The sequence below is a fragment of the Brachyhypopomus gauderio genome, chromosome 4 (assembly GCF_052324685.1).
Source record: "Brachyhypopomus gauderio isolate BG-103 chromosome 4, BGAUD_0.2, whole genome shotgun sequence".
In the NCBI taxonomy this organism is placed as follows: Eukaryota; Metazoa; Chordata; class Actinopteri; order Gymnotiformes; family Hypopomidae; genus Brachyhypopomus; species Brachyhypopomus gauderio.
In genome coordinates this window covers 13,575,163-13,601,584 of record NC_135214.1, presented here as the reverse complement: position 1 = coordinate 13,601,584, position 26,422 = coordinate 13,575,163, and the positions used below count along the sequence as shown (strand labels likewise).

General features: G+C 39.9%; 2 protein-coding genes across 7 annotated transcripts in view; one reads left to right on the top strand and one right to left on the bottom strand.

Annotated features, from left to right (window-relative positions):
• ankrd10b (ankyrin repeat domain 10b) overlaps window positions 1-16,150 on the bottom strand; it is an 18,490-nt gene extending 2,340 nt beyond the window's left edge. Inside the window, exons 1-5 of the mRNA XM_077002391.1 lie at window positions 15,735-16,150; window positions 14,565-14,717; window positions 13,192-13,283; window positions 1,440-1,690; window positions 740-835 (exon numbers count right to left, since the gene is read on the bottom strand). Of these exons, the coding sequence (XP_076858506.1) occupies window positions 740-835; window positions 1,440-1,690; window positions 13,192-13,283; window positions 14,565-14,717; window positions 15,735-15,932 (790 nt within the window). The 5' untranslated portion in view covers window positions 15,933-16,150. The remainder of the gene's footprint in view (window positions 1-739; window positions 836-1,439; window positions 1,691-13,191; window positions 13,284-14,564; window positions 14,718-15,734) is intronic.
• Window positions 15,222-26,422, top strand: mfsd6b (major facilitator superfamily domain containing 6b). 6 transcript variants are annotated; one of them, XM_077002386.1, is made up of 9 exons: window positions 15,222-15,294; window positions 17,361-17,434; window positions 17,675-17,731; window positions 18,407-19,991; window positions 22,767-22,864; window positions 23,506-23,667; window positions 24,093-24,188; window positions 24,294-24,565; window positions 25,258-26,422. In XM_077002386.1, exons 4-9 carry the CDS (start codon window positions 18,409-18,411, stop codon window positions 25,513-25,515), a joined length of 2,469 nt encoding a protein of 822 aa, XP_076858501.1. In that variant the 5' UTR covers window positions 15,222-15,294; window positions 17,361-17,434; window positions 17,675-17,731; window positions 18,407-18,408; the 3' UTR covers window positions 25,516-26,422. The 6 variants fall into 6 exon arrangements, with proteins under 6 accessions (XP_076858501.1, XP_076858499.1, XP_076858502.1 ...); XM_077002384.1 differs by having other exon boundaries at window positions 15,223-15,294; window positions 17,361-17,464; XM_077002387.1 differs by lacking the exon at window positions 15,222-15,294 and adding an exon at window positions 16,157-16,183.

The window sequence follows — 26,422 nt, the reverse complement described above, 5'->3', positions numbered from 1 at the left end:
TGAAACAATAAACCAAAGTTACACAGTTCTTGGTGTATTTAGACAGACTGTGCTTTTCTGTGGCTAAAGTGATCCAGTCTTTTTTTTTTTCTTCAAAAGCAAAAAACACCAGACCGAAGTCAGGGAGCAGTCTCTTCCTCAAAGTTCAACCAAATCTTCACACAAATCCACAAGACTCAAGGGTACAACCACTGATCACTCAACCCTACACCAAGAGCACAGGTTGACACACAACATGTTTAAAAAAAATCGTTTATGGGCATCAGTGCTGATTTAATCATTAATCATCCATTTAATGTTCTTGAATGCTACAATCAAATTTACACATCACGTTATGGAAGTTATTGTGCAAAACACCATTATATAACAGGAATGTTCTTAACTAAGCAAAACATTTTCAGACAAGGGAATTACAAAGAGGCAATATTTTTCTCTTGCTGTGAATATACATTAATCTGAAAAAAAGAAAATGTGGATATACTGCAAACAAATAAAAAAAAGGTTCTCTTGTTATCTTGTATATACAAAGTAATATAGGACAAATGCAGCTAAAGCCACTACAAATAGGCATACGAGTTGGTGCAGCGACATGGTATCTGCATAGAAGCCACTGTGAAGATTTCGTGCTCTTTGAGGGCAGTGGAAGGAGCTTCTATTTTGCAGCCCTGCTCCTGGTCTACAACGCCGGTGTCTACACCGGACTCCAAAGGAAAGGACCCATTTAAGGATCCATTCCCACCTGTGGTGCTTAGTACAGGACCAAGTTCCATGTGCGCAGTCTCCATCAGGTCCTCTCCACCAGATCCATTCATCATTTTCATTTGTAGATCTAGGTCTGCAATGAACCATCATGGGATACGAAAGATGATTAGGTTGTATAGTAATTATGTACTCAGAAAAGATTAGCCATACATAATGACATTGGTACTATATATATACAGGTACTAGTGAAAGCGAGTACTTTAATATAACTAGAACTATTTACTGATATACAGAGGTGATATAATTATTTAGTCTAGGATATGGGTGAGTTACACACATCACACTTTCAATTTAAAAATATTTTAATAAGCACCTGTAGGTGTACATTTAACTAGTTAGTTTTTAATATTTGTTCATTGTCTGCTGTTCATTCATGATCAGATGTTATTTGCAGGGTCAAGTTTGTCAGCAGAGACATTTACATGTAAAAATGTGAGCACAACACACTGCTGTGCCATTATGTCAGTGTCACTGCTAAGCAAAGGCTGGCCTGCCACCAAATATTAGCTGATCACCAATAATTTTACTAGTGAGAGTTATGGTAGAGCTGTAGTGTGGGTAGATATATTCAAATGAGTTATTATTAAGGGTAAAAACCATGAATGATGATACAGATCGCTGGCATTCTTACATCCCATTAGCCTATTTATTGTTTCATAATAATAATCTCAACCTACCGTTGGTTCTGGCCTTTTTCAAATGACTGGGCTCAATGAAGTCAAGGGACCTCTTTCTACTGGGGGCCCCATTAAAGAAGCCCTGCCGCTGGCTTAGTTGGCGGCTCCCATTGAGCACAGAATCACTGGTAAGGAAGCCGTTAAGATGGCTGAGCTGCTGGTTCTGCGCATTGGATAACAGTTGGGCACACTCGTGGAAGCCCTGGGCATGGGCTAGGTCAGCCGCACTCAGTCCACTAGCATTCCTTAAGCTGCGCAACGATAAAATCAGTGTGTTAGCATTTCTGGTCTAATGTAAAGGTGACCCAATCAGACACAACTCACTCTCTCTCTCTTTCTCTCTCTCTCTCTCATGCACACACACAGACACACACACATTTCCTTTCTAGCTTTCATAACCTGGCATTAATAAGTAATTTTTGACATCAACATAAAAAAAATCAATAAAGATGTTTTGGATCAATGAGGTTTTGACTGCAACAGAATATGAGAACGTTTTATATTTGTGTACTCATGCAGCCTGAATTAACAGAGCACAATGATGAAGTTACAAAACCGTATAAGGATTCCACACGACATGCAAATGAAGCACTGACAAGCACTCAGAACGGCAGTTATAAGAACTGCGAGGATATAAAGAGATCAACGCAGATGACGCTCGGCTTTACACTACATGAAGCAATCAATCAATCCATTGACAAGACTGAAAGAATAAACTCTGAATAATTTAAAAACAAGCAAACAGACAAAAAAAGCAGGACTTTAAGCATTAACCAAGCTGACGAAGAAAAAGACATCTAAAAACAAAACTGACGGGGTAAAAGTCCTCCAAGCCCAAAGGGGAGCAAATAAAGAGGAGGATCACCATGGAAGAGCTTTAAAGACCAGGATGGAGCCCAGATAGCGATACGTCTCAGAGGGGGAATGAAAGAAGCAGGAACAGGAGTTAAGTTCTTCTGGCCAAACATGGGACATCAACTGCAAGTACACATAGGAAAGAACTGTGTTGAAGAACAAAAGAAACCTACCATTTCTTCTGTAAATTACGTTGTTGTAAAAACGTACTTTAGCAATAAGTTGGTATCAGATCAGTGAATAGATGAAAGTGAAGGAATTTCTAGCAGTAGCTGGAGAATTGAAAGGCACTTCATCGCACTAGAGGTAGAGACTGCGCGAAGACCATGTGTAAACGTGAAGTTAAACACAGCAGTGGTAAGACTAACAAAGAACAGTCTGAAACGAGAACGCTAATCTTTCAAATTCTTAACGAACGCTGAAAGGATAATTAAGACAATCAAGCAGTTCAAATAGTTCAGCAGGATTACTAAATATGAGGTGAAATTAACATTCCTAAAAAGGAAAGAAGGCATGAAGGCTCAAAGCAATCTGTGCTATCTTTACACATCACTAATAAACAGCTTTTGTTAAACTGACAAGAATAAAATGTAGAAGTGAAATGTTTAATAAAAATTTTTTTTTTAATGAGTGCATGAAGTTTTCCCTTGCTGTGCAAGGAACAACGTGAAAAGTATTTTTGGCACAAGAATGTGAGAATGTCTCAGGCTTGTACATTACAATGTACTTCTCATATTCCATTGCAGTCATAAAAAACAAGAATACATGGATGAACAAACCGAAAGGCATGGGTCAGGCTGGAGGTCTTGAACTTACCCCAAGTTCCCATAATTCTCAGCCCTATGCCAATAGCCAAAAGCTCAAATGTCACTCCAGGTAGCACATCACAGTTTAACCACATCCAGGCACTGTGTATCATTTATTATTATTTGTTAAATTTGTCAAACTAATGTAAAACTGAGTAACATTCTTAAGTGTCCTAATAAATACTATTAAAATTCTCTCAATTTGGTATTTATTACATGGCGAATGTTTTGTTGAAGTGAAGACAGAGGTAGAAAAACCCAGGGGCCATGTGTGTTGTAAGTAGAGGTGTCAATTCCAGGTTCATAGATTAAAGGTCCTCACCAGGATTTTGCTCAGGCTTCCTGGATTGTGTTGATTCCACTAATTTTACCTGGATTGCTAATTAGAAAATCTAGCAAGCTTGAGCAAAATCCTGGTGAGGACTTTTAATCTATGAATCTGGAATTGACACCTCTAGTTGTAAGGTATCTCAGACTAAATGTTTAGATTTACCTTCAGCTCTGGGTATATAGCCATATGCAATAATGATGTAAAGCACAGGATCTCTGCACTAGTGGGCTAAATATACACCCGGGTTCTTCCTCTTAAATGTTTTTCTTTTTTTTCCTAAACAAGCGGAATGGCTGAGAGCATAACTACTAGGGTAAAAAAATGTTAGACATTTCTGTCCTGACTCCTAGTGGGGAACAGTCTAGCATTTTGTTATTCTGCAACTGTGCATCAGTGGATTCAGACAAAGAATTTTCTGAGGAGAGAACAACCGGTTCATTGTGACAGACTAGCCATGTCAACATTTACTCTGGAGGAGGTGAGGCAAAAAGAAGGTGTACGTGGAGAGCCTTTGTGTCTCAAATGCATGTTCAAGTGCCTATGGGGCCAACTGTTCATTTAATTAGATTTAATTTTCAATGTTCTTATTGAATGTCCTTGTTATTATTACATATATTAGTTTGTTAATTTAACACTTGTGTCATGATTGTTTTTATCTGATAGTTAAGCATTTTCAGATTACTCCATGCTGAAAGTGACTTTCATACCTCACTTCATGTGGTATTTCTCAACTGTGAAGTGCAACCAGTGAATGTCATTCATTAAAAAGCATTCATTAAAATTATGAAGCCCAAATAAAGTTTGCTCATTCATGAATTCATCATCCAGACAGCCTACAATTTTAAACCTGCATAAAATATCTGACTTGCTAGATCAGTGTGGCACACGCATTCATCAACACACAATAAAGTCATTTCCAAAACATATATCTAAAACAAAAAAGGTTATGCTGAATGAAAATTAAAATTCAGACACTGTTCATTTTATCAGACCTTTTACACTGAATTCCTACCAAATTATTCAATAAAAAATGAATGCTTCCAAGCAGTTTTGAATTCACTAAGAGAGAACAATCAATAAGAAGGACTTAAATTTTTTTTTTTCTGGCTGTCGTCAAGGAGTTGGGTCTCAAATTGTAATTGGACTCTGAGATGCAAGGAATTTAAAATAAAGTGAGGGACAATGTGCACAAATTAAAGGATTTTCTCTTACACTTATTTTATATATGAACATTTTAATGCCAAATATTGCAGTGCAAGATGTGCCCAATTTATTAAGCATGAACCCTGTAATACATGAAAACACATGTATAGCAATCAAACGTACTGTTTAGATAGTACATTTCTGAAAAAATCCAACGATGTTATTAAATATTTTTTGAAGTGATAAAAAAAACCTCATCTCATTGTAACCTAAACTAAATGGCCTGAGTGGTCAAGAAGTATAAATATAATTATCGGTTATGGACATCACCAAGCATAAATTCTTTATTAGTGACTGTTGGGTCAATTAGAGAGATGTTCATATAATATAGTGAACATAATAACACAATAAAGGGGCCATCTTTATCTATATTCAATACACTGAAACAATTACTTAACCTTTCACATATAACACATTAAAGGAGTTGCAGATAAACATGACTGAAGGTCATCATCTTGCACATGCATATGTAATTTTCATGAACAAGGAATTGCACCAAATTGTCCAACAAAACAGTTCCCTTGTTCATTTGTTTGGCACACATTCTGTCCTCAAGATGAACTTGCCTCAGATCTCTCACACCTAAAATATTTACACATTATATCTTTCAGTATGTTTAGTACATATTATGAATCTTAAGAAAGTGTTTGAAAACGCCTATTTACAAGACACAATGTTTTCATTTTGGTGTACTACTAACATTGAAGTCACTTTACTAGTTTATGACAGGCTTTTATATAATAATATATTATATTTATGTACATTTGCTGCAAAAGTTTTTTTTCCAATTCAATTTTTCTCTTATTACATTAATGTATTTAGACTTTTACCTACAATTTCAAACTAATCCAAAGATTTAGTCTGGAATTTTGATCTTAATCTTGGTCTTATGTAATCTTGGTCTTTGGAAGACCATAAACAAATGGAAAAGTAAAAATATTAATTTAGGATGGCAGTTTCCTCTCCATTTTATTTAAATTATCTGCCATTATCTTCAGAGATGTCTAAAGCATTCACATATTTGCAAAGATGAAATTACATACATTTTTCATTTCATCATTCCATAAATTTGTCTGCATAATTTAGACAAGACTGATGTTGCTGACTCTCCCATAACAGAAAAGCTCACTTTCATAAGAGACGTGTCTCAAGCAACAGAACATAACTGCCTGTTTGGCCACTGTGTGAGCAAGCACACAGAAAAGTCAGAAACATATTATTGTCTTAATTGAATGCCATAATTCATTTAAACAGCCTGAACAGTCATTTGGGATATCTGATATCTGAACAGTAGGGACTTGTTAGAATATTGAATTTTGAATATTGAATATTGCAGGCTTTTGCAACAGCGTCACAACATTGCTCTATTATATGTGGATGTCTCTGCATTGTATAGTTTCATTTATCTTTTGAACTGAATTGTGGCAGTAGATTATTTAACCTAATAATTTATCTATTATATATATTTATATAATATAAGGGCATACGTGGATAAACACAGCAAATAATATGTTCATTATCTTAATTTATGAAGGATGTATTAGATCAAACTGGTTCAAGGGTTTTCCGTTTTATTTTTTGTTGTTTGTTTTTTGTTTGTATTTGTATTTTTTATTTTTATTTTTTGCATTTATCTTAATATTTAAGACTAGGAGAAAATCTGTTAATTTATATAATTCTGTTAATTTATCTGTTAATTTATATAATATTATGTTAAAATATGAATAAATTACCAGAATGGACATCATATGGATATTTTAAATAGTGTAGGTTTACTCCTGAATAGTGTTACAATAGACCCACCAGCTCCACGCTAGCCAAACGTCCACAACCTTTATGAAAATCAATTGAGATAATTGGATAACTGTTTATGCAAATTGGCTAATTGGATGCATTCATTTTCCCCCTCTCCTAATATGCTTTGCTTCACTTGTTCTGAGCACACAAACTCCCTGATTTTTTTCTCTTTCAGCCTAACATAACCTTTAGAACGTCATCTTTTAAACCATGCGTATTCTGGATGTGACAAGTGGAACTGATTAGAACTGTCCTATTCATAAAGATCCTATGGTTAGTTTACAAAGAAACAAAATAAACACAATAATTAACAAATACAAAAACAGCATTGATTTAAGGGCATATTTTAGCAAAGCATGCAGATCTATAAACAAATATTAACAAAAACAAAACAAAACTACATCTAAATTCAACAGCCTTCTCTTTGGAAATTTCTCTAAGTACAAAACTTCCTATCAGTAAAACCAATCACCGCAAGAAATACCTCAACAGTTTGCCAGTGTGTAGATACTGAAGGGACCGATAGTGAGAACACTCCTAATGCCACAACAGTGCAGTTTCGTTGAGGGGACTTGGAGTGAGTCAGCAGTGTCTATTTGGAATGCTCTCCCCCTTTTCTAGGATTACTTAAAAAAGTCAAGTCATTTCGAATTCAATGGCTGCAAAAACATTGAGATGTGTAGATTTTCTCTAATATTTTGCGGCAACAATTAACACGATAAAATTAGATTTGCAGGTTTTTTCCGTAATTGTGTCACTTTCATAAGGATAGAGGTGACAGGATTAATAAAACAACATGTTTTATCATTAAATCATGATAAACCTTGCAGATGACATTTAACAAAAACAATGAACCCCTATGCAAAAGGTCTCAGCATAAAGAATGAAGACAGGTTAAGAGTAAAGGCAAAGTACAGATCTAGTAATGCACACTCATCTAAACCTGTCCTTTACCCTAATGGCTTTCCTAAATCAACTCTACCCTTTGAACACTATATGGAGGATTAAGGGCTCTTGAAGTAAAACGTTATATTAAAACACACACACACACACACACACTTTTCCCCCTCACATATTTATATTCATATTTTTGTCTGTTGAAATTTTACGTTTTATGTTTCATTTTTGTAAATGTAACTGGATATTTGATCTAGAACATCTGCATTGAAAATGATTTAGATATGGCCATTAAGATTCAAAACCTACTGAGAGAACCAAGAGTGGAAAGGAAGTTGTAATGATGATGTAATGGATTACATCACTATAGTGGAACACTATCACCCATTCAGATCAGCAGTCACAAGGTTTTCTTGATTAAGTGAAAAGATCTTTCATCCATCCTTTCCAGAATGGCAAGACATAAAAAGAAAGACAAAAAAACACAACCCCCTGAAACACTTAAATCCTGAAATCACAAGGACATCCCACAGAAGGCAACTATTAAGACTGAAGTCCAGGAATGTAAAATTGTACTCCTAACATTCCTTGTGAACTGAAGATGTTGCACATAAGGCTCTTGATGATTAGACTTCACAATTCAGAGAATGTGAGAATGTTAAGGTTACAATATGAAGGAGTAAAGGGATGCACATGACTCCCAGCTCTGCCCTTTGAAGGACGTTTCACTCAACCATTTACCTCCTTAATTGTTTATGTTGATGAATACAGACACAGATAAGTGAAGTTTGGTTTTCGACTTTCAGGCACTTTGCAATAAAGATTAAAAAAAAACCCAACATCAGTGTTTAAGCTGAAGATGAATATAACATTTATAACAAGTAATAAGAACGAAGAATGGAGGTCAACAAGACGAGATATGCCAGATATGCAGATATGCTCTTCTCTCCTTCAAAGAAAGAACCATGAAATTTCTTCTTTCACCTGTTGAAAGGGTTTGTGTGTAGGACCATGAAGCGACATCCAGCATGTCAGTACATTTGAATGAATTTATGGCCAAGAGATGAAGTACTGGTCTGACAAAATTGATGTAGATTTGAACCATTATTTATGTTTTGCAAGAAAGTTACAGATCAAATATCCAGTTTTTGTTTTTAATAACTTTCTAAACTAATTTTGTTTCCCTTTTAGGTTTGCATACATTTTTATGAAAAAGGAAAAATAACTATTAAAATACAAAATGAGAGTGGCTACCTTTTCAGTGAACATCAGGTTAAGCTGTTTTATCATTTTTAAAATGTAAATTCTAGGATCTTAGAGAGTTTGCCTTTAATATATTACCTATATCTTTCCTGTAGGTTAAAACTGGAAGGCTTTTAAATCTACAAATATATTAAGAGACTAAGCAAACTAAGTAAACTCCTAAATCATGGTTGTTCCATTTTCCCACAATGATCTTTGCAATGCATTTAAGATACTTAGCATAACACCAAAGAAGAAATGTATACTTCAATAGTGTAACTTTCATATGAAATTTCATGTACAGCACAAATGATCAATTATTTTATTTAAATTTCACTGAAAATGGTAAATGACATTAAACCAATTTTTAAATAGGAGACATGTCAACAAGAGTTCCACAAAAGGTTTTAAAGTATTCATTATATTACTATCATATTCTATTATATGATTATTATTATTATTATTATTATTATTATTATTATTATTATTATTATATATTAACTGTTTGTTTACACAATCAAAATTGCAAGAAAACGTAGAAGAAACTATATTATATGTGCATGTGTATTTCTTTAAGTATTAACTACACAAAATTTAAATTCCATTTATTAAAAAATATTTATGTACTACCATATACTATATGTATATGTATATATTTTTATTTACAATTTTGTAAATTTGATGACTTATCTAGAACAGTAAGAGCCCTTCTTTCCTCCACCACTTTTAATTGTACATTTATTCTAGACCTATCATACTCCCTTACCTGCTTGGGAAATACTACACCTGTCAAGGGAAAACAATATACTTACATTCTTCAACTCTGCATTAACCTACTGCAAAACTACTAGTACTACTAAGAACGTGAAAAATATAGTATCATACAGCAATTACAAACACAACAAATCTTGTGATTGGCTGGAGCTTGCACATTTCATCATTATCTCAAAAGCATGTGTAAAATCAAGAGAACTTTGTTTTGGGGGGGGGGGGACACTGAGGAACAATCTGATGACAATTATAACATTTCTTCAAAGTGTCAGTGCACAATGAGTCTGAATGCCATATGCTGTTCAAAATTAACAGGTGTTACCAATAAAATTTGAAACTGTGGATTACGAAGATAATCTATCCCTCTGTGCTAAGGTTGACCCTTTTCATCATTCTTTTCTTTTTAAAACTAAAAAACAAAAAAAGTATTTTGATTAGACTCTAGATAATCAGTATAGATCTGCTGAAATCCATAAGACTACAGTTTAGAATGTGCGCTTTAAAATGTATTAAATCAACAACATCAGATTTACAGCTCTTTCATTTATACAGACAACTCTGAATATTATAATATTGTTAAAAGTACCTTAATGTACCTTTTCTGTGTTAAATTAAGCATTATATCCCTAATAATTCTGTCAGTAAGTTAAATGTCTGCCTTCTTGATTTAGTATTGTAACTAATGAATGAATGTATAGCATTAATTACTTTATTAATTAATTGCTTACTTAATTGATTAATTTATAGCCATAGTTGTTATCCTTTGTATAACAACACCTTAAACAATGTTAATATGGTATTGTAGAAAATGGCCTACAGCAACACTGAGGAAACTATTGATTGATTGTTTCTATAAATGGAAATCAACAAATGGCATTCAAAGTCACCAGGAAGCCATAAACTGTTTTGGAATTTGAGGTAGGTTATATTCCAAAGGAAAGAATGGGCACAGAACTGGACCTGGTCCTTACCCATCAGACTTTTACTCCTCACTAATGAGGCGGAACAGCCTGCTCCAGTGACAGGACCAAGCAGCAGTACAGATCTGCTATTCCACAGATGACCCAACAACTGCATAAAAGTCTCCTAGTCACCCACAGTGCCATCAACACGTTTTTACACCTTACACTCTTATACTCTTCTCAAATTTCAAAATTACTTTTACAGTGATACTGTAATGGCAATCACAGTGCAGTGTCCTGAGGAGAAAATGTAAGCTTTGTGTCTATACCATTTTGCGTGAAAACAATTTAAATAATTCAAAGATAATTCCAATTATTTGGAGTACTTATTAAAATTTGAAATAGTTTCAGGAACTATTTCCTCAGGAATTATGAATTCAGTTAACTGGGTTTAAACAAGCACAGCTTGTTAATTAAACTGTGTTAAAAATTTAAATAATTCAAAATTAAAATAGAATTAGAATGTGGGGGTGCATGCAAACATTTGTTGAAAGCACATTAGATTAGACATTAATCTAATCTAATGATCTGACTAGATAATATGTAAGACAACAAAGAAAAAGTGCTCTATAAACTTTCTAAATCCAGAAACTAAAATGTCAACTTTTATAATCTTAAGTATACTAAGACAATAAGCATGAAGGTCATTCTGTGAAACAGCAGACATTGCCCAGTAAGCATCCAATAAAATAATTTGAGTAGCTCTTTTAATAGTAAGATCACTTGTCATTTCTCTTTGTGAGGAGATATAAAATGGTAAGACCATCTATTGGTTTAGTACCTTCAGGATGACCATCAAAGACACCACTGTGTTTGTTCAAGTAAAATGTCAGTGTTTTATTTGAACACTTAGTAAAGCACAACTTTCAAGTATCACCAGTTGTGAAGTTGTTACATCAAAGTTATGTGAAACGCCCTAAAATATGAACAAAGAACAGGTGTGGCTATGATTCAGTATCAAATGTCGTCTAAAGGGTGTCTTGATACTACATTCTGAAGATCAGTAAACCAATGCATATACTGCTCTATCAGGTTCCTCAAGAAGCACTCTCTGTTATTTGACTATTATGTCACAAACTGACATACGACTTACAGTACTGAAAATGCTTCCTTGTATTTGAGCCAACCCCACTTTCCTGATGGACAGGTCAGAAAATAGCACATTCAAAGGGCATAGATAGCATATAAATAATAGATAATATAAATAGTTCATATTTATAAATGAGCAATAACTGAATTCTGATTCAAGTTTGCACTATTCGTGTAGTTTTAGAGATTATCTGAGTTTTACTTTTAATGCTCAAGTGATGTTAGTGATTTAACGAGCACTGGTCTGATCATTACAGTCAATCTGTATGTTCAGTCTTTTTAAAAATATGACTTTCAATGATTCCCTCTCTAGATAATGAATAAGACATCATGCTAATGTATCCTACCAGCTGATTAGAGAAAGCTTAATTATGGTAAATATTTACTCTTGATAAGCCCCGTGTCCTACCTATTTTGTATCTCTTAACAAGGGAAATGACCCGTTAAGCCACCCGTAACATTGTAGCAGCAGTGAGGATTTTGTGCTTTGAAACTATGAGGAAATGTGCATTAAGCTTTGCAGCCCAGTTATAAGAATACACTTACCAAAAAACCAAAGTGCAAGAAAACAAAAAGGACATTACCTCCGGGCCTGATGACATATTATAACAAACAATGTCAAACGATCAAACCAGCCAATTCAGAGATTACATGAAACGTTTAGCCAAAGTCACATGTGGAAAATAATAGTTTTTCCAAATAGTTTTTCAAGAAGGACTCCCATCAAAAATAAGACTTAATATAAATGTTAAAAATATGGTTTAAAATAAACTAAATGTGCATATCACAGAGGCCAGCTAAGGGATTTAACATGTCTTTTATATAGCCTTAAAGTTTGGACACCCACGCATACTGTGATGCATTTTTTTTTATTTACAGAAATATTCCCCTACAAACAAATCGCTATTGATATTCTGCTTGATAATGTGTGCACCACTTTACAGTAAGATTTGTTTAGAAAAATTTGTTTACTAATGTTTAATTATTAGGTCCATTATAATTAGGTTCATATAACCTATATCCCATAATATAAGGTTAAAATAAATAAGCAGTTATAAAACATTAATAACAGAAGCAAAGGTTGCCTCCCAAACAGTGATTGCACATTCCTCTATACTTCTGAACCAAACACACTGCTGGTGGCTTGCTTTACTTTTCCATTTCCATTGGTCAACATTACACCTGTGAACTTCAGCATTTATTTGTTAATAAGTTATCATTTAACGACCAACAGAATGTTATTAGTCAAAATTAATAATTTGGCAAACATTAACCCATGTAATTACCTATTTACATGTTATATGCTTACATGTTATATGCTTATGAATTTTTTCAAGGTCTTCGAGATCTTATTAATAGTTATTAATAAACCAGTCTTATTGGGTAGTCTTATTGTAAAGACTACTCAAATTTCTTTATAACACTTTCCCACCAGTCTTAGGGTTAAAAGTCTATGATGGGCCAGAGTCACAGTACAGGTAATCTAAACCATATGGGCAGACTACCTCGACTGAACTTGGTAGACTCTGAAAGATGTAAGCATAAGATGCACTGGATACAGATGCAGTCTACTGCAGTAAACAAAAAGCTCTGGTTAAACCCTGGAGCCTTGGCTAATGGAAAGAGCTAAAAGGAGCTGCTGCAACTCTTTAGAATCTAACTAATGTAACTAGCACATCTGTAAAAGGGGTTTTGATGAGAGTCCTTACTGAATACAAAGTGTCAGCGGAGTGTTTTATGGGATGCTGAGGGGAGACGCAGTTCAAAGGTCAGGCGAGCAGCTACGGGGTGAGACTTACTCCGCTTTTGCCCCCTGCACCAGGAGAGTGTTAATGCACTCGATGCTTCCAGCACGGGCTGCTTTGTGGATGGGCGTTTCCCCAACATAGTCCTGCAGATACAATGAGATTGAAAAGGAGAGAGGGAAAAGAGGAAGAAGGAAGAGTGTAAGGAAAAAATAAGAAAAAAAGAAAAGAGTGAGATCTGATTAATTTCAGTGAACGACCAGGTGACACCAGACCCGATAATGTCCCTTCTGTCTGCTGGATTTCCAAGTGACTGAAATCTCTCAACACTGGCAATTTACACAAGTTATACCAGCATTGCTCTCCAGTCAGCCCCAGTAAACCACAGGCTATGCTGATCACCACTGCCCCCACGTCAGGAGAAACGACCCGTTTGTCCAGAGAGAACGAGACAGGGAAGGACGAGGGAAGGCAAACCATCGTCAAAGCCCACTGGTCTCATGCATGACTCACGGGAAGGGAATGTAGGTCAGCCCAGCCCAGGCCTGGGAAAACCCACTGGGTGGGAGAAAACAACAGCACCGCCAGCCTCCTTCAACCACTGACATCCATTTTCATAGGTGGGCAGAAGGAGCATAAGGACAACAGTAAATGGACAATACTGTACTAGCAAAAGGTGCGAAACATTAGCAGTTACATAACATTGACCCACTAATCTGATACAGTGCCCCTCGCACACACACACTTGTAAGCAATCCTACTCTGCAGGCTTCAAGCTGGAGAGGTACAAAGTGTTCAGAGATATGAAGAAATATCGACAAGATTGGACATGTCCATAAATCATAGTAAAGTCCTAGCCTCCAGCTGCTGGCTCAGACAGACTGACTTAACACGTTTGTTATGACTTTCTGCGTGGATGATGGGGCAGGTGCTTCCCTTCTATAACGCAATCGATCTAATTCAGGATAATCTCTCTGGTCTTTCCACCTGGGCAAGACCAACTCCACAAAACACGAGCAGTTTCTGCAAGTAAATAATATATTCCAAAAGATTAATGGTTCACAAAAAATAGGAGGGACCAGGTTTATATTTATTACATAAATTCTCATTTTCAGAGAGAATTTTCAAATGCCAATTCTAGAGGACAGCAATTTGATGTTGCTTTCCTGCTCTACAAAATAATTCAATGAGGTCTGACCTGATGTGTTAATTCTTTTCTATTATAGTCTACTTCCCAATAGGTGTCTTACACGCATTACAGATCTCAAGCACAACCAGAATCAAGTGATCACATTTATCAAACTTCTCAGGCTATGAGTGTGGACTTCAGAACAGCTCCCGTCATCGGATGTGATGACGTCAGAGAAGGGCCAGACGATCCCATGTCAGTATTCTCGCACGTGGAGCAGGTTTGAAATGCCACCCACCTGTCTGTTGATGTCGGCCCCGGCCTGCAGGAGCCATAGCAGACACTGGGGGTGGCCGCCAAAGGCAGCGATGTGAGCGGGAGTCTGGGCGAAGCGTGAGGTCACAGAGTTCACGCTGCAACCCACCTGCTTCAGCTGCATGACACACTCCAGCTGGGTGACATACGAGCGCGGGGAACACAGAGCAAACACGAAACACACGTGAGGTTAGCGAAAGGACAGCATGAAAAGACAAACAGAAACCAAGCACCTGGGCTACAGGTGCTAAACCCCGCACCTGAGGCTCTACCATCCTGTGGCGGTCACGCCGGTTTACATGGATCAGCTAGTTAGTCTTCAAAATCATCTGACAAATTATTGTTCTAAAGTGCACGCACAGGGCTGCCTCTGAACTGAGATATAGATTTTTTAAATTTACATTTGAAGTACTTTTAAAACACTTTTATTCAGTCAGGATAGTTTGTGAGAAAAACAACACGAGGCAAAGGTCTCATTTAAATGAACCTCCACGCTTGACCACTGCTATTAGGCGCCCTAAACGCCACTGGAGCTCCGTAAGAAATCGGCAGGCACAGCATGGAAACAAGGAACACGTGTTTAACCTCAAATACCCCCCAGTTAACGAGTTACTTTACGACTAGGTCTTACAACAGAGCGCACAACACCCGGAGGGCGGAGGTGTGGTAGTGAAGTGGCGGGAGAAAGCGTTTTATTTGCTGTACAGATAAAAGTAAGTAGTGAGTAGTTGTACACTTCTGCCTTCTGAGGGCGTTAGTGCATACTGCAGTGGTGCGTTTCCTCATCTGCTGGCCCCGATATCTCGCTTTTCCTGGTGTGCTTGGTTATGACTATTATTAGAAGCAGGAGAATGTTCCTCATCATACCAACAAATTCACAAGCCAGCTGTCTTGCTGGGTCACGACTAAACTGTTTTCGCAAATGATACGTGCGAGTTTCTTCCATCTAACACACAGCTGCCCGTCGTCGAACAAAATATGGGTTGGGGGGGGTGTAGGGGGGTAAATGAACGCCAGCAGGCCACGATGGCCTTTTAAACCTAAATATAACACCAAGTGTATTTATGCAGCAGTATTGTCTAACCAGCAAACGATCTTCTGAGTTAGCTAGTTTATCCAGCGAGCAATTTCGACAAGAGTGGACAAGTTATACCGTTCCGAAATGTGCAGCCCAGTGTAACGGGGTCCATCCGTAGAAAGAGTCCTCCACGGCGAGGTCTGCGTGGGTCGCGGCGCACTGGAGCATCGCGCACAGGGCGCCCACATCTCCATCCCTGCACGCCCGGTGAAGAGGGAAACGGACGTTCAGCACCTCCTCGCTCGAAAAGCCAGACTCGGTTCCGACCGACATTAGTGCACACGTTTGAAACCTGGCAGAATGGATATGAGATAATCCGAATCGTACGTGAACGTACTAGAAGTAGTCTTTTTTTTTTGTTTGTTTTAAAAAAAGAAAATACTTGACTATCGGGGCTGGTGCGCGATCTCCCCACGGTGCAAACAAAGCGCTCACAGAACTTAAAAACGAAACGCAAGAAGAAACATGACACGAAAGTCACAAAACCTGAACAGGAGCACTCATGCGTCCGGATTGGAGTATACGTGTGTAGTGGTAAAAATGTGGGGTGGATTTTACGTTTTAAGAGATTCCGTGTTTGTGTGGTATGTACGCATGGACGTAATTTTGATTTCAAAAGTGGGGGGGACATGGATTCGTCGCTATTTAAATATTTGGTTTTAACCGTAAAAACTGGGGGGGGGACCAAAACCGGCTTTTGAAGAGGTGGGGGGGACATGTCCCCCCCCCCAAAATTACGTCCGTGTATGTCACGTCCGTGTATGTTTATCAGTCTCTCTGTGAGGTGAAGTGGATGGTGGAACAGGTTAACCCAACAAGCCAGTGGGTCCCAACAAACTTGACTTTATCCTCCCCTGCACCCTAATTCCGCCGAACAGCAGAACCGGGCGTCCTCGGGGCAACCCTTGAGCCATGTACTCACTAAATCCTGATAGCAATGCCACTTTAATGTCGTTTATATTTTTTAACAGGGGTCCTAAATAGTGTATCCACTCACATACGAAAGGATGCACGTAGAAAAGCACATATAAGCACAGTACGTCCTTACCTCAATACTGCCACCTTGTGGTAATCTTTTGAAATTCAAGACGAAATAGGATAAATTTTTAGGAGTCACAAAATAGATTTTAGTTCTCAGATTTTCAGTTCTCGTATAAGAGCAGAACGTTTAGAATTTACTGGCACGTAGGCCAAAAAATATTCTACAATCCAAGATGCCCTAATTAGATGAGAAATTTGATGTCAATATCTTATTCTGGTCTGCAGATGGCGTCCTTTCTGTTGTTATTGTGTTTCACTTGGTCGTTGGCTCTATCTGCAGATGAAAATGCTACCAAATGAACACACAAAAGACCAACAGAAATGTGCTTAGACTTCATTATGCCCTTTTGCTTCGCAGTGCCACCCTCAGGTTCTATCTCTGATAAAGAAAATGACCTATGGTTGGCTTCATAAATAACCAGAATATTATCATTTTCATTTCACGAGAAAATCTGGTAACCGATTTATCCTTTCCTATTTTTTCCTTCGTTCCTTTGTACATAATGTATTCCCCAGCATATTTTTTTAAAGACTGTTGATTAATTAACTGATGAATCCTGCAATTACTCCACCACACGACAATTTTTATCAGAATGTATCGCAACTGCTCTACCAAAAGACATTTTTATCAGAGTTTAATTCTTTCATTTCCTCTGAAAGGTGATTCTGCATCAGTCTGCCACGGCCATGACCATCCCATCTCCCGTCTGCTGCACAAGTCGTCGGCGACCCAGGTGAAAGACTGACGTCAGTTCAGGCGAGCGGTGAGGCTGCGCGTGGAAAACGCTCGAGCGCTGAGGCTGCGCGTGGAAAACGTTCGAGCGCTTCAAAACATCTACACTGCATGCAGCCCACAAAGCGACTGACTTTAAACACCTACGCTGAGTTAGTCGATTATTCTTAGCATGTATAGATTCATGGAGAATGGGCGACGAATGATGAATAAATATATGTATAATTTGGCTTATCGGCAGAGATCTTCCTTGTGCGAAACGAAGCAGTGAAACAGCAAACTTTGAGAAATCGTTTTGGTAAGTTAGATGCCACCGGCGCTCGGCAGGCATATTTTTTTGTTATCCAGTTATTATTGTAGGAATCTCAGGCGTCATGGTTTAAATGTGTAATTTCCGTGTGCAGTGGTTTATATTGACGTTATGTTGATTTCAATGGATTTACAATCGATAAATGTCTGACAGTTTTGATTATGAATCACAAAACTCACGAGTTTCGAGAAAACATCGGTTTATATCCAGTGACTAAATTTTATTTTCGTTACTTGCTCGTCGAAGCTACACATTCAGCGTGGTTGTCTTGTCCAGCAACGCCTTTGTCAAGTTCGAGCAGATGTTTGATGATCATGATGTCAGTCCATCTGCCGGAAACTGTCCTGGTTTTTGATTTTCCCGGTTTACTAAAAATATGGTTATTTAAAGGCAATGTATAATTCCTAGAATGACGTGAAACATTTGTGTGACCACTTGTATATAAAAATATAATCATTATTATTATTATATAGCCTATGATTATATTTTAATTGTTGCGGTAGGTAAATGGTTCAAACCTGTTAATGGAAAAAAAAATATATAATAACATAGTAGGAACTTGAACTGTTGTAAGTAATGTTAAGTAATGTTGTTTCAACCTTGACAGCACATGCAAAATTTTTGCCCTAAAAGCAAAAATAAGCAGGTTTTTCTGCCTTTTAGAGATGGCGAGTGATCGCATAGCCATTCTGTCAGAGGATGAGGAGGAACAGAAGAGGAGGTACATTCTGGCGGAACCATTCAATACCCTCTCCCTGGGGCAAGCGGCAAACAGCACTCCCCCCAGTGAACCCCTGCCCCCTGCTTCCTCCGAGACGCCACCGCCACAGTCCTCTCAGCCCGTGGACTGCTTGGAGCGAATCTGCCTGAGGATCAACAGACGCCTCTTAACCTCAAAGGTCTTCTACTTCTTCTTCTACGCCGCATACGGGTCCTTGCAACCACTTCTGGCTGTGTACTACAAGCAGTTGGGCATGTCCCCCAGCCAGAGTGGCCTACTGGTTGGAATCCGCTATTTCATTGAGTTCTGCAGTGCCCCCTTCTGGGGAGTGGTGGCTGACCGCTTTAATAAGGGTAAAGCCGTCCTGCTCTTCTCTGTGTTCTGCTGGGTGGTGTTCAACTGCGGCATCGGCTTCGTGAAGCCGGCGGATATGACCTGCGTGGAGAACAGACCACACGTTACTCTGCCTGCAAACACAACGCAGCTCGGCCCATCGGGAAACCTCACCAGGAAACGCAGACATTTACCCGGGGATTTGTTTCCGCTCCCCCTACCAGTTCAGGGTCTGTCTGAGACTAGTGTCATTCACAGGAGGCATGTAAGAAGTGAGAATGGAAGTGTCGCGGATACAAGTAAGGCGGATGTTAACGTTACGAACGGTGCCAGCACAGTGTTACCCATCGGATCAACGAGGGAATTCACCTCCGCTTCAGCCACCTCCACCTCAACCACCTCCACCACCACCTCAACCACCTCCACCACCTCTTTGTCCTCCACTACCATGTTTGAAACCTACACCATCATTTTCAACAAAGAACAGGTAGACTGGATCTTCCTCGTGATCCTACTAGTCATCATCATCGGGGAGTTCTTTGGTGCTCCGGCGGTGACCATCGTGGACACGGTGACCCTGCATTACCTGGGCAAGCACCGTGACCGCTACGGGCTTCAGAGGATGTGGGGATCCCTGGGATGGGGCATTGCCATGCTGGTGGTGGGAATTTCCATTGACCACACGCACATCACCCTCATCATCCAGGGAACCGGCTGCATCCCTCCAGAGTTCAAGAACTACCAGATCGCCTTCATTGTCTTTGCGGTGCTAATGACCCTGGCCCTCATAGTGTCCACCCAGTTCCATTTCGATGCCAGGGACCAGCAACCAAGTCCAAAGGCAGCCGACGAGCAGGAGAAGCCAGAGGAGGTGGAAATCCCCCACGTGGTCCAGAACGTAGCCGAGTCCAGCTCCGAGGAGGTCCCGGTGTACCCGGAGCCACAATCGGGCGCTGCGTTCCCCTACAAGGACCTGATCCGGCTGCTGTGTGGGATCCGCTATGGCTCTGTGCTCTTCGTAGCCTGGTTCATGGGCTTCGGCTATGGCTTTGTCTTCACCTTCCTGTACTGGCACCTGGAGGACCTGAAGGGGACCACCACACTGTTCGGTGTCTGCGCTGTGCTCAGCCACGTCTCAGAACTCACTGCCTACTTCATCAGTCACAAGCTCATTGAGCTGGTTGGACACATCAGGTAAGGTGTTTCTTCTTCGGAGCATTGAGTATTTCTGCACTAGCGCAGGTGTGCTGTATTAAGGTTTCATATACTTAAGGAGTCGGGTCAGATTTTTCTGTTTACAGTGTTCATGTTTCCTGTTAAAAATGCAGTGGAAACAAATATATTCAGTTCCGACAAGTCATTCACAGCATGTAATACAGGACATGGTTGCATGCTTATAGTGGGTGTAAATTCTGTAGCCTATGAATGAAAGGAAGGAAATGCAGTTCAGAGAACCCCACACCGCACTCTGTTTGCTGTCTTGAAGCAGCAGCGTGTAAGGTGAAATGTGCCATTAGATGTTCCTGTGCATGTGTGTTGCATCTGAAGATGATGATCTTACCTGAACATTGGCACAATATTGGTACAACAATTAAAACTGAAGTTGCTCTGTTTTATTATTCTATGAGTTACTATATACCATTGTGTTGAACAGCTTGTGTGTGTGTGTGTGTGTGTGTGTGTATGTGTGTGTGTGCACACACGGCATTTCTGCACGCTTGTGCAAACCCCTATGTTTTTGAATTAACCCATGCAAGGAAGCTGCACAAGTTGTAACAGAGATATTTTTATCTTGTTCCTTTTTATACTTCAGCATGGTGAGCTGATAGGCACATTGTGTTTTGAATGTCATCTTCAGCTCACCCTGAGAGTGTCACCTCATCCTGTGATGTCATCATATGAAAACCTGCATCAGTTAGGTGTGTGTGTGTGTGTGTGTGTGTGTGTGTGTGTGTGTGTGTGTGTGTGTTGCAAATAATACAAAATAACTTATTTTTTTCTCTGAAATGGCATCTATATTAACAATATGTTAAGCGGACATGATGAAGTGCAAGTGTGCCTCCCTGTATCACAGCACTCTGGGAGTCAGTGGAAGGCCTCGTTGCCAACTGGTTTGTTGACTTTTGCACTAAAGTGGACACCGCTGACGGCCTTCTCGTGGGTGTTTACCAGCTGAAGAAAAAAGGCTAAGGCAAACAATGCCATGACCAAACAAACTGGAGCGCAGGAGTACAGGGCGCGTTCTGAAACTAGCATATTCTCCATCTGCTCCCAGGCATGTCTCAAGTGAGTGTGTTTGCCCAAGCTCTCTGCCCTCCCGCCCAAAGGAATAGCTGCCACCAGTCAGCCAAACTCCCCTTTGTGTGTATCGGTTAATCATGTGACATTAATCATGTGATTATGTGGACAAAGTATTCTGGTGGACATGCGAGCTCTGCATATGTAATGAATAAAATTCCACCAACAGATACCTCAAACTCACAACCCACTGGCTGTATTAGCATAAAAAAGGCAGAGGAATTATCATCAACAAGGCTTCAGGTGACCTTATTGTTTGGTGCCGATCTTTCAGTAATGTTATTTTACTTGCAATGGTTATTAGGGGTTTTATTTAACCTTACGTAGCATTGCTAATCATCTGAACGACATTATATGAGCCCTTTTTTCATTTTTAATGTGCCATATTTTGTCAATTGTGATTTTTACACCCCAATCGAAATTTGTCCTCCGCTTTTAACCCATCTGTGCAGTCAGAACACACACACACACTAGTGATTACTAGGGGGCTGTGGATCACACGTGCCCAGAGCGGTGGGCAGCCCTAGCCCGGCGCCCGGGGAGCAGTTGGGGTTAGGTGCCTTGCTCAAGGACACCTCAGTCATGGCCTGTCTGGGAATCGAACCCACAACCCTCCGGTCACAAGTCCAGTTCCCTAACCGCCAGGCCATGACTGCCCCTTTGACTGCCCTTTTGCTGCTTTGTCTGCTCTTTAAGCCACCACATTCCATGTATTTGAAATACAACATCAGTGTGGATCATCCATGCTGACACTCAGCGCCACTGTTTCAGGGGGGGGAAATAAGGGCTCATTCTGACCGGGGCATTAGCAGACAGCTTCTGCGCTCTCCTCCCGGTAGCTGGTGGCCTGATTTCAGCCCTGCCTGCTGAGTGTCCCCAGGAGAGTGTGCAACCCAATCCTCCCATCAGTTCACCACACTTTATCCGCGTATGCAAGCATTGATCCGGCAGGCTGCCCGCTCTTACAGATCACTTCAGCAGCAATCCTCCTGTGCTAAAAAAGCACCAGGGCCACAGCCACGTGTGCCAGAGCCGGGACCATCCTGGTCTGCATGGATATCTCTGGTGTTCGTGACCGTGACACTACGTTGCTCTATGAGGGGTCATGTGACACTCTCAGCAGGGACAAGAGTTCTAAAGAGATCTGGTTAACTTACAGACATCTCATATCTAAATATTTAAAATATTTATTTCTGTTTATATTCTGGGGCATATTTTCTGTGTGTGTGTTTTTCTTATTGCTGCATCAAGGAACTGTCTGTGTTCTCTGATAAAGCTACTTGTACAAATGAGAAATAGTTTGGGCTGAGAGGAAGCGATGCATGAGTTGAAGAGGAAGAGGCGTGTGCCAGTATACACTCAGCAGTTGACCTGTACATGTTGGCTGGGTCCTGTGTTGCCTGAGTCTGGGCTCCTCCCTAGGAGAGTGTGACTCATTCAGTAATGGAGAAAGAATATGACGTAATCACTGCCCAACGGCACTGTGTCTGAACATGACAATATCTCTGTGAAAGGAAAGGGGTTTAGTCTCATTTATGCATGACGGTTCACCCTGGACTACAATTGTCTTCTTTGTCGTTGAACCACAAAGGGAGAGGAGAAGTGTTGTATTTATTTTGTGGTCACTCTTTTCTCATGCCTTCTCGTCTCACTACCTTCTCCACCCTGCAGAGTTCTGTATATTGGTCTGGCATGCAACACTGCCCGGTACCTGTACATCTCCTACCTGCAGAACGCCTGGGTGGTTCTGCCCATGGAGGTCCTTCAAGGTGAGACACCTGAGGCCTGTAGCTCTGTTGACATACCAAACAGGAAGTGAAGGCCTGGCTCTGAGTCTAAATTCAACAAAGGCATAAAGTCAGCGGTGTGACTTTGAATCTGGCATCTTATTTTAGTAACTCAAGAAGATTTTGTCAGCCGTGTTACTATAACATTCCACCGCCAAAACCTTTCCAGTCTGGCAGGATTGTAAAATATTCCCCAACCCACGGCTGAGCTTAACTTAAGCCAAAGCTGTTTGGTCACTTTTGGTTGCTATTGTTGTCTTCAGAAAAATGTTGACTCTAAAGCAGCAGGTGTGTCTGAATCTCCTGTCCTCGCTTCTGGAGACAGGGTGACTATTCACCCTGCCCTTTCCAGCCAGACCTGCCTGAGTCAAATCTGAGCCTGTGACAGACAAGGACCTAAAAAGCCCTAAAAGGTCCATAAAAAATAATAATAATAAAAGCCATGACACAAAATATTTATGTAATTGATGTATATTACTCTCCAGTCAACCCCCCCCCCCCCAAAAAAAAAGAAGAAAAAAAAAAAACACACATAAATTTTTATTTCTACAGTGTAGATCTGCCTACCGTATGTGGCTGTCTAAATGTTGTGTGTGTGTGCGCGCGTGTTTCCCGTCCTGCAGGTCTGACACACGCGTCCGTGTGGGCTGCGTGCATCTCGTACCTGAGTGCCGCGGTTCCTCCAGCACTGCGGACCTCGGCGCAGGGCATCTTGCAGGGCTTGCACCTGGGCCTGGGGCGGGGCTGTGGGGCCATGGTGGGAGGAGTCTTCGTCAACTACTTTGGTAGGGCGTGAGAAAGCAAATGTGCCACTCCCATGTCTGTCAAAGATGTAAAACAATTTATAAAAATTTAGAAGAGCATTGTCATTATGAAGGAAGACTGCCTGAATCCATTTACCTAAAATACATTTTATGATAATTGCCACTGATACTAAAATTAACGTTATTAGTCACCTACAAAACAATGTATTGTTATTTACTTTAAAAGCACAATTTAGGCATAAATTATGAAAGTTTTTTTCAAAGGTAACTTAAAATCTATCTATCTATCTATCTATCTATCTATCTATCTATCTATCTATCTATCTATCTATCTATATTTATATTTATGTATATATATATATACACACATACACACACTATCTGGATTTAAAGCGATCCATTGGTCATTCCTTCTACAGTCTTTGTTCTGTTGTTTTGCTGTGTAGGTGCTGCTGAAACATTCAGGGGCCTCGGAATGGCCTCCCTCCTCCTCCTCCTCATCTTCGCTCTTATTCAGACTCTCATTGGGCAAAATGATAGAAGTAGGTGTCTGTGCTTTTCCGTCTCCCTTTACTCTTTACTGCAGCTTTCCAATACACACAAGCTGCACAAAAGCTCCCCGGCGTAACTGGTGAGGTCATCCACAGGAGACACGATGCTGGCCGAGAACATTCCGGTGCCTTCTAGTCCTGTGTCCATCGCTACCATCGACCTAGTGCAGGCGGACTCTGCGCCGAGGGCAGAAACGAAGGCCCCTGCCCAGAAGACCATGCATCAACAACAGCAGGAGGATGTGAGCAAACCTGCCTGGGCGGTATCCACCTCCCCTTGGGTCAGCATTGCCTTTGCCCTCTACCAGATCAGAGATATGATGGCAAAGACAAAGGAAAACCCCACAACAGGAGAAGAGAACCCACAGGTAAGCTGCTGCCCACAGACATAGAGGCAGAGCACCTGAAGAAGAGGTTAGCCATCCAGACATTTTAGTCTTTTGTGCAGGTATTCCAGTGGGACGCTTCTATTTACTGTATACTGTAATTTGCTCATTTTTTACACGAGCTGGGTGAACTTTTAACTGGGTGTTGCGTGTGGCCTTTGTTAGTCAGTTTCAATTGACACGGGGTTGACTTTTCAACTCTTTCATTTCACATTCATGCTTCCTTTGTGCTCGGAAGAAAGGTGAGAAATCCTTCCCTCTGTGTATTTAAATTTGTTAGTATTTCATCAAAAAGTAAAAATTAAACTCAGAGTGTTTTGTGTGCGTAGGTTTGTGTTGTGTTCAAAAACAGAATGATCATTGCTTAAAGTGTTTAGTCTATTAATGTTAGATACTAATGCATGACCTAAACGTTGGTCACAAAAATTTGTTCTTCACATCATAATCCCAGCTAATGACACAGTAATCAATACACAATTAAGTGTATAATACTTTCAACACCAATACACAGACTTCAAGCTTAAAGTTATTACCAGCCGAATGCAGAGAATGCCATTGGTCTCTGCACTCTTGAGCAAAAGTAACCCCTAACACACCCCGTTCGTCTTGCGCATGGCTATTAATTACCATGGGGTGGAAAGATTTCCTGACTTTGATCTGTCCTGTGCTTGTAGGTGAGCTGTGAACAAGAGTCAACAGCGACATCTGGTGGAGAGTCATCGCATTCCGCTCAATCTACGAGCACAGAAGTGCAGTCATCTGCATCTGAGGATCACGATCGGCCTGATTCTGAGCTCTGCACAGATCCAGGCAGTTCGGCTGAAGATCCACCTCTCTCAAACGAACAGACTCTAGAAACCACAGATGAGTCACTAGAACATCCTACCCCACTACCCCAAGAAAAACCCTCTCAGAATGAACTCTCGGACTGAGGGTCAGATTGATTTGTCCATAATGGAACTGGTTTTACAATATAAACACTGAATAGTTTGGACCAAAGAAATCTGTGCAAGGGCTTGGGTTTGTCAATCCAGCTTGGCTTTCGTTATGCTTTGCACTGCCTGTGGGTGTTTTGTAGCAGTAGCCCCTTAACTGTTACCTTGTCTGGAGTGTTAAAGTCTCAAAACCCAAAGTGCAGCTTGGAACGCAGTGGGATTGAGCCTTTATTTATTATAACAGATGACTGATATCCCAGAGGGCCCAGAGCACACAAATCCAGCCCCAACCCGACGGATATCTTAAGAACATTCATCAAAATAACTGACAAGTCAAATCATCCAGCCTTAATGGGGAAGACACAGTCACACACAGGTTTCCACAGTCAGACACAAGTACAGATAATCTGTCCAGTATTTGGGCTTTAAGAGACGTTTCCTGTGGATTAGATGCTTGTTTCGGGAGTGAAACCTTGTGTATGACCTCATGGTCCCAATCACTTCAGCTGTATAATATATCCTGAACTTCCTGGACATGTACTTGAGTTACAGTGAGATTCCTCAGTATGGTTTCTCAGCTTTGACAAGGGAAAAGACATCTAATGCACAATGACTGCTCACTAAATATTATATTCTCTGGTAATATATTTGATGAGGTACCTATAATTATATTTAATCATTTTAATTATGGTTATGGCAGGGTTACAGGAGCACACTCCAAAGCAGTTTCACAGTATACAAAACCGTATGGTGTGACCTATGAGTTTATATATGCTCGTTAAACTTGTTTGTGTGTGTGTGTCCATGCGTTGAGCATATTTGCTTAGTGAAACTACGCACATCCATCAACAATGTATCACTAAAGTGCTCAAATAAAAAATGTACTGGTTTCTGGTAGAGGCAA

Coding starts and splice junctions, on each gene's coding strand:
- mfsd6b (XM_077002386.1), top strand. CDS start 18,409: ATGGCGAGTGATCGCATAGCCATTCTGTCAGAGGATGAGGAGGAACAG. Junction 24,189..24,293: donor CATTGGGCAAAATGATAGAA/GTAGGTGTCTGT, acceptor GGTCATCCACAG/GAGACACGATGCTGGCCGAG. Junction 24,566..25,257: donor CAGGAGAAGAGAACCCACAG/GTAAGCTGCTGC, acceptor CTGTGCTTGTAG/GTGAGCTGTGAACAAGAGTC.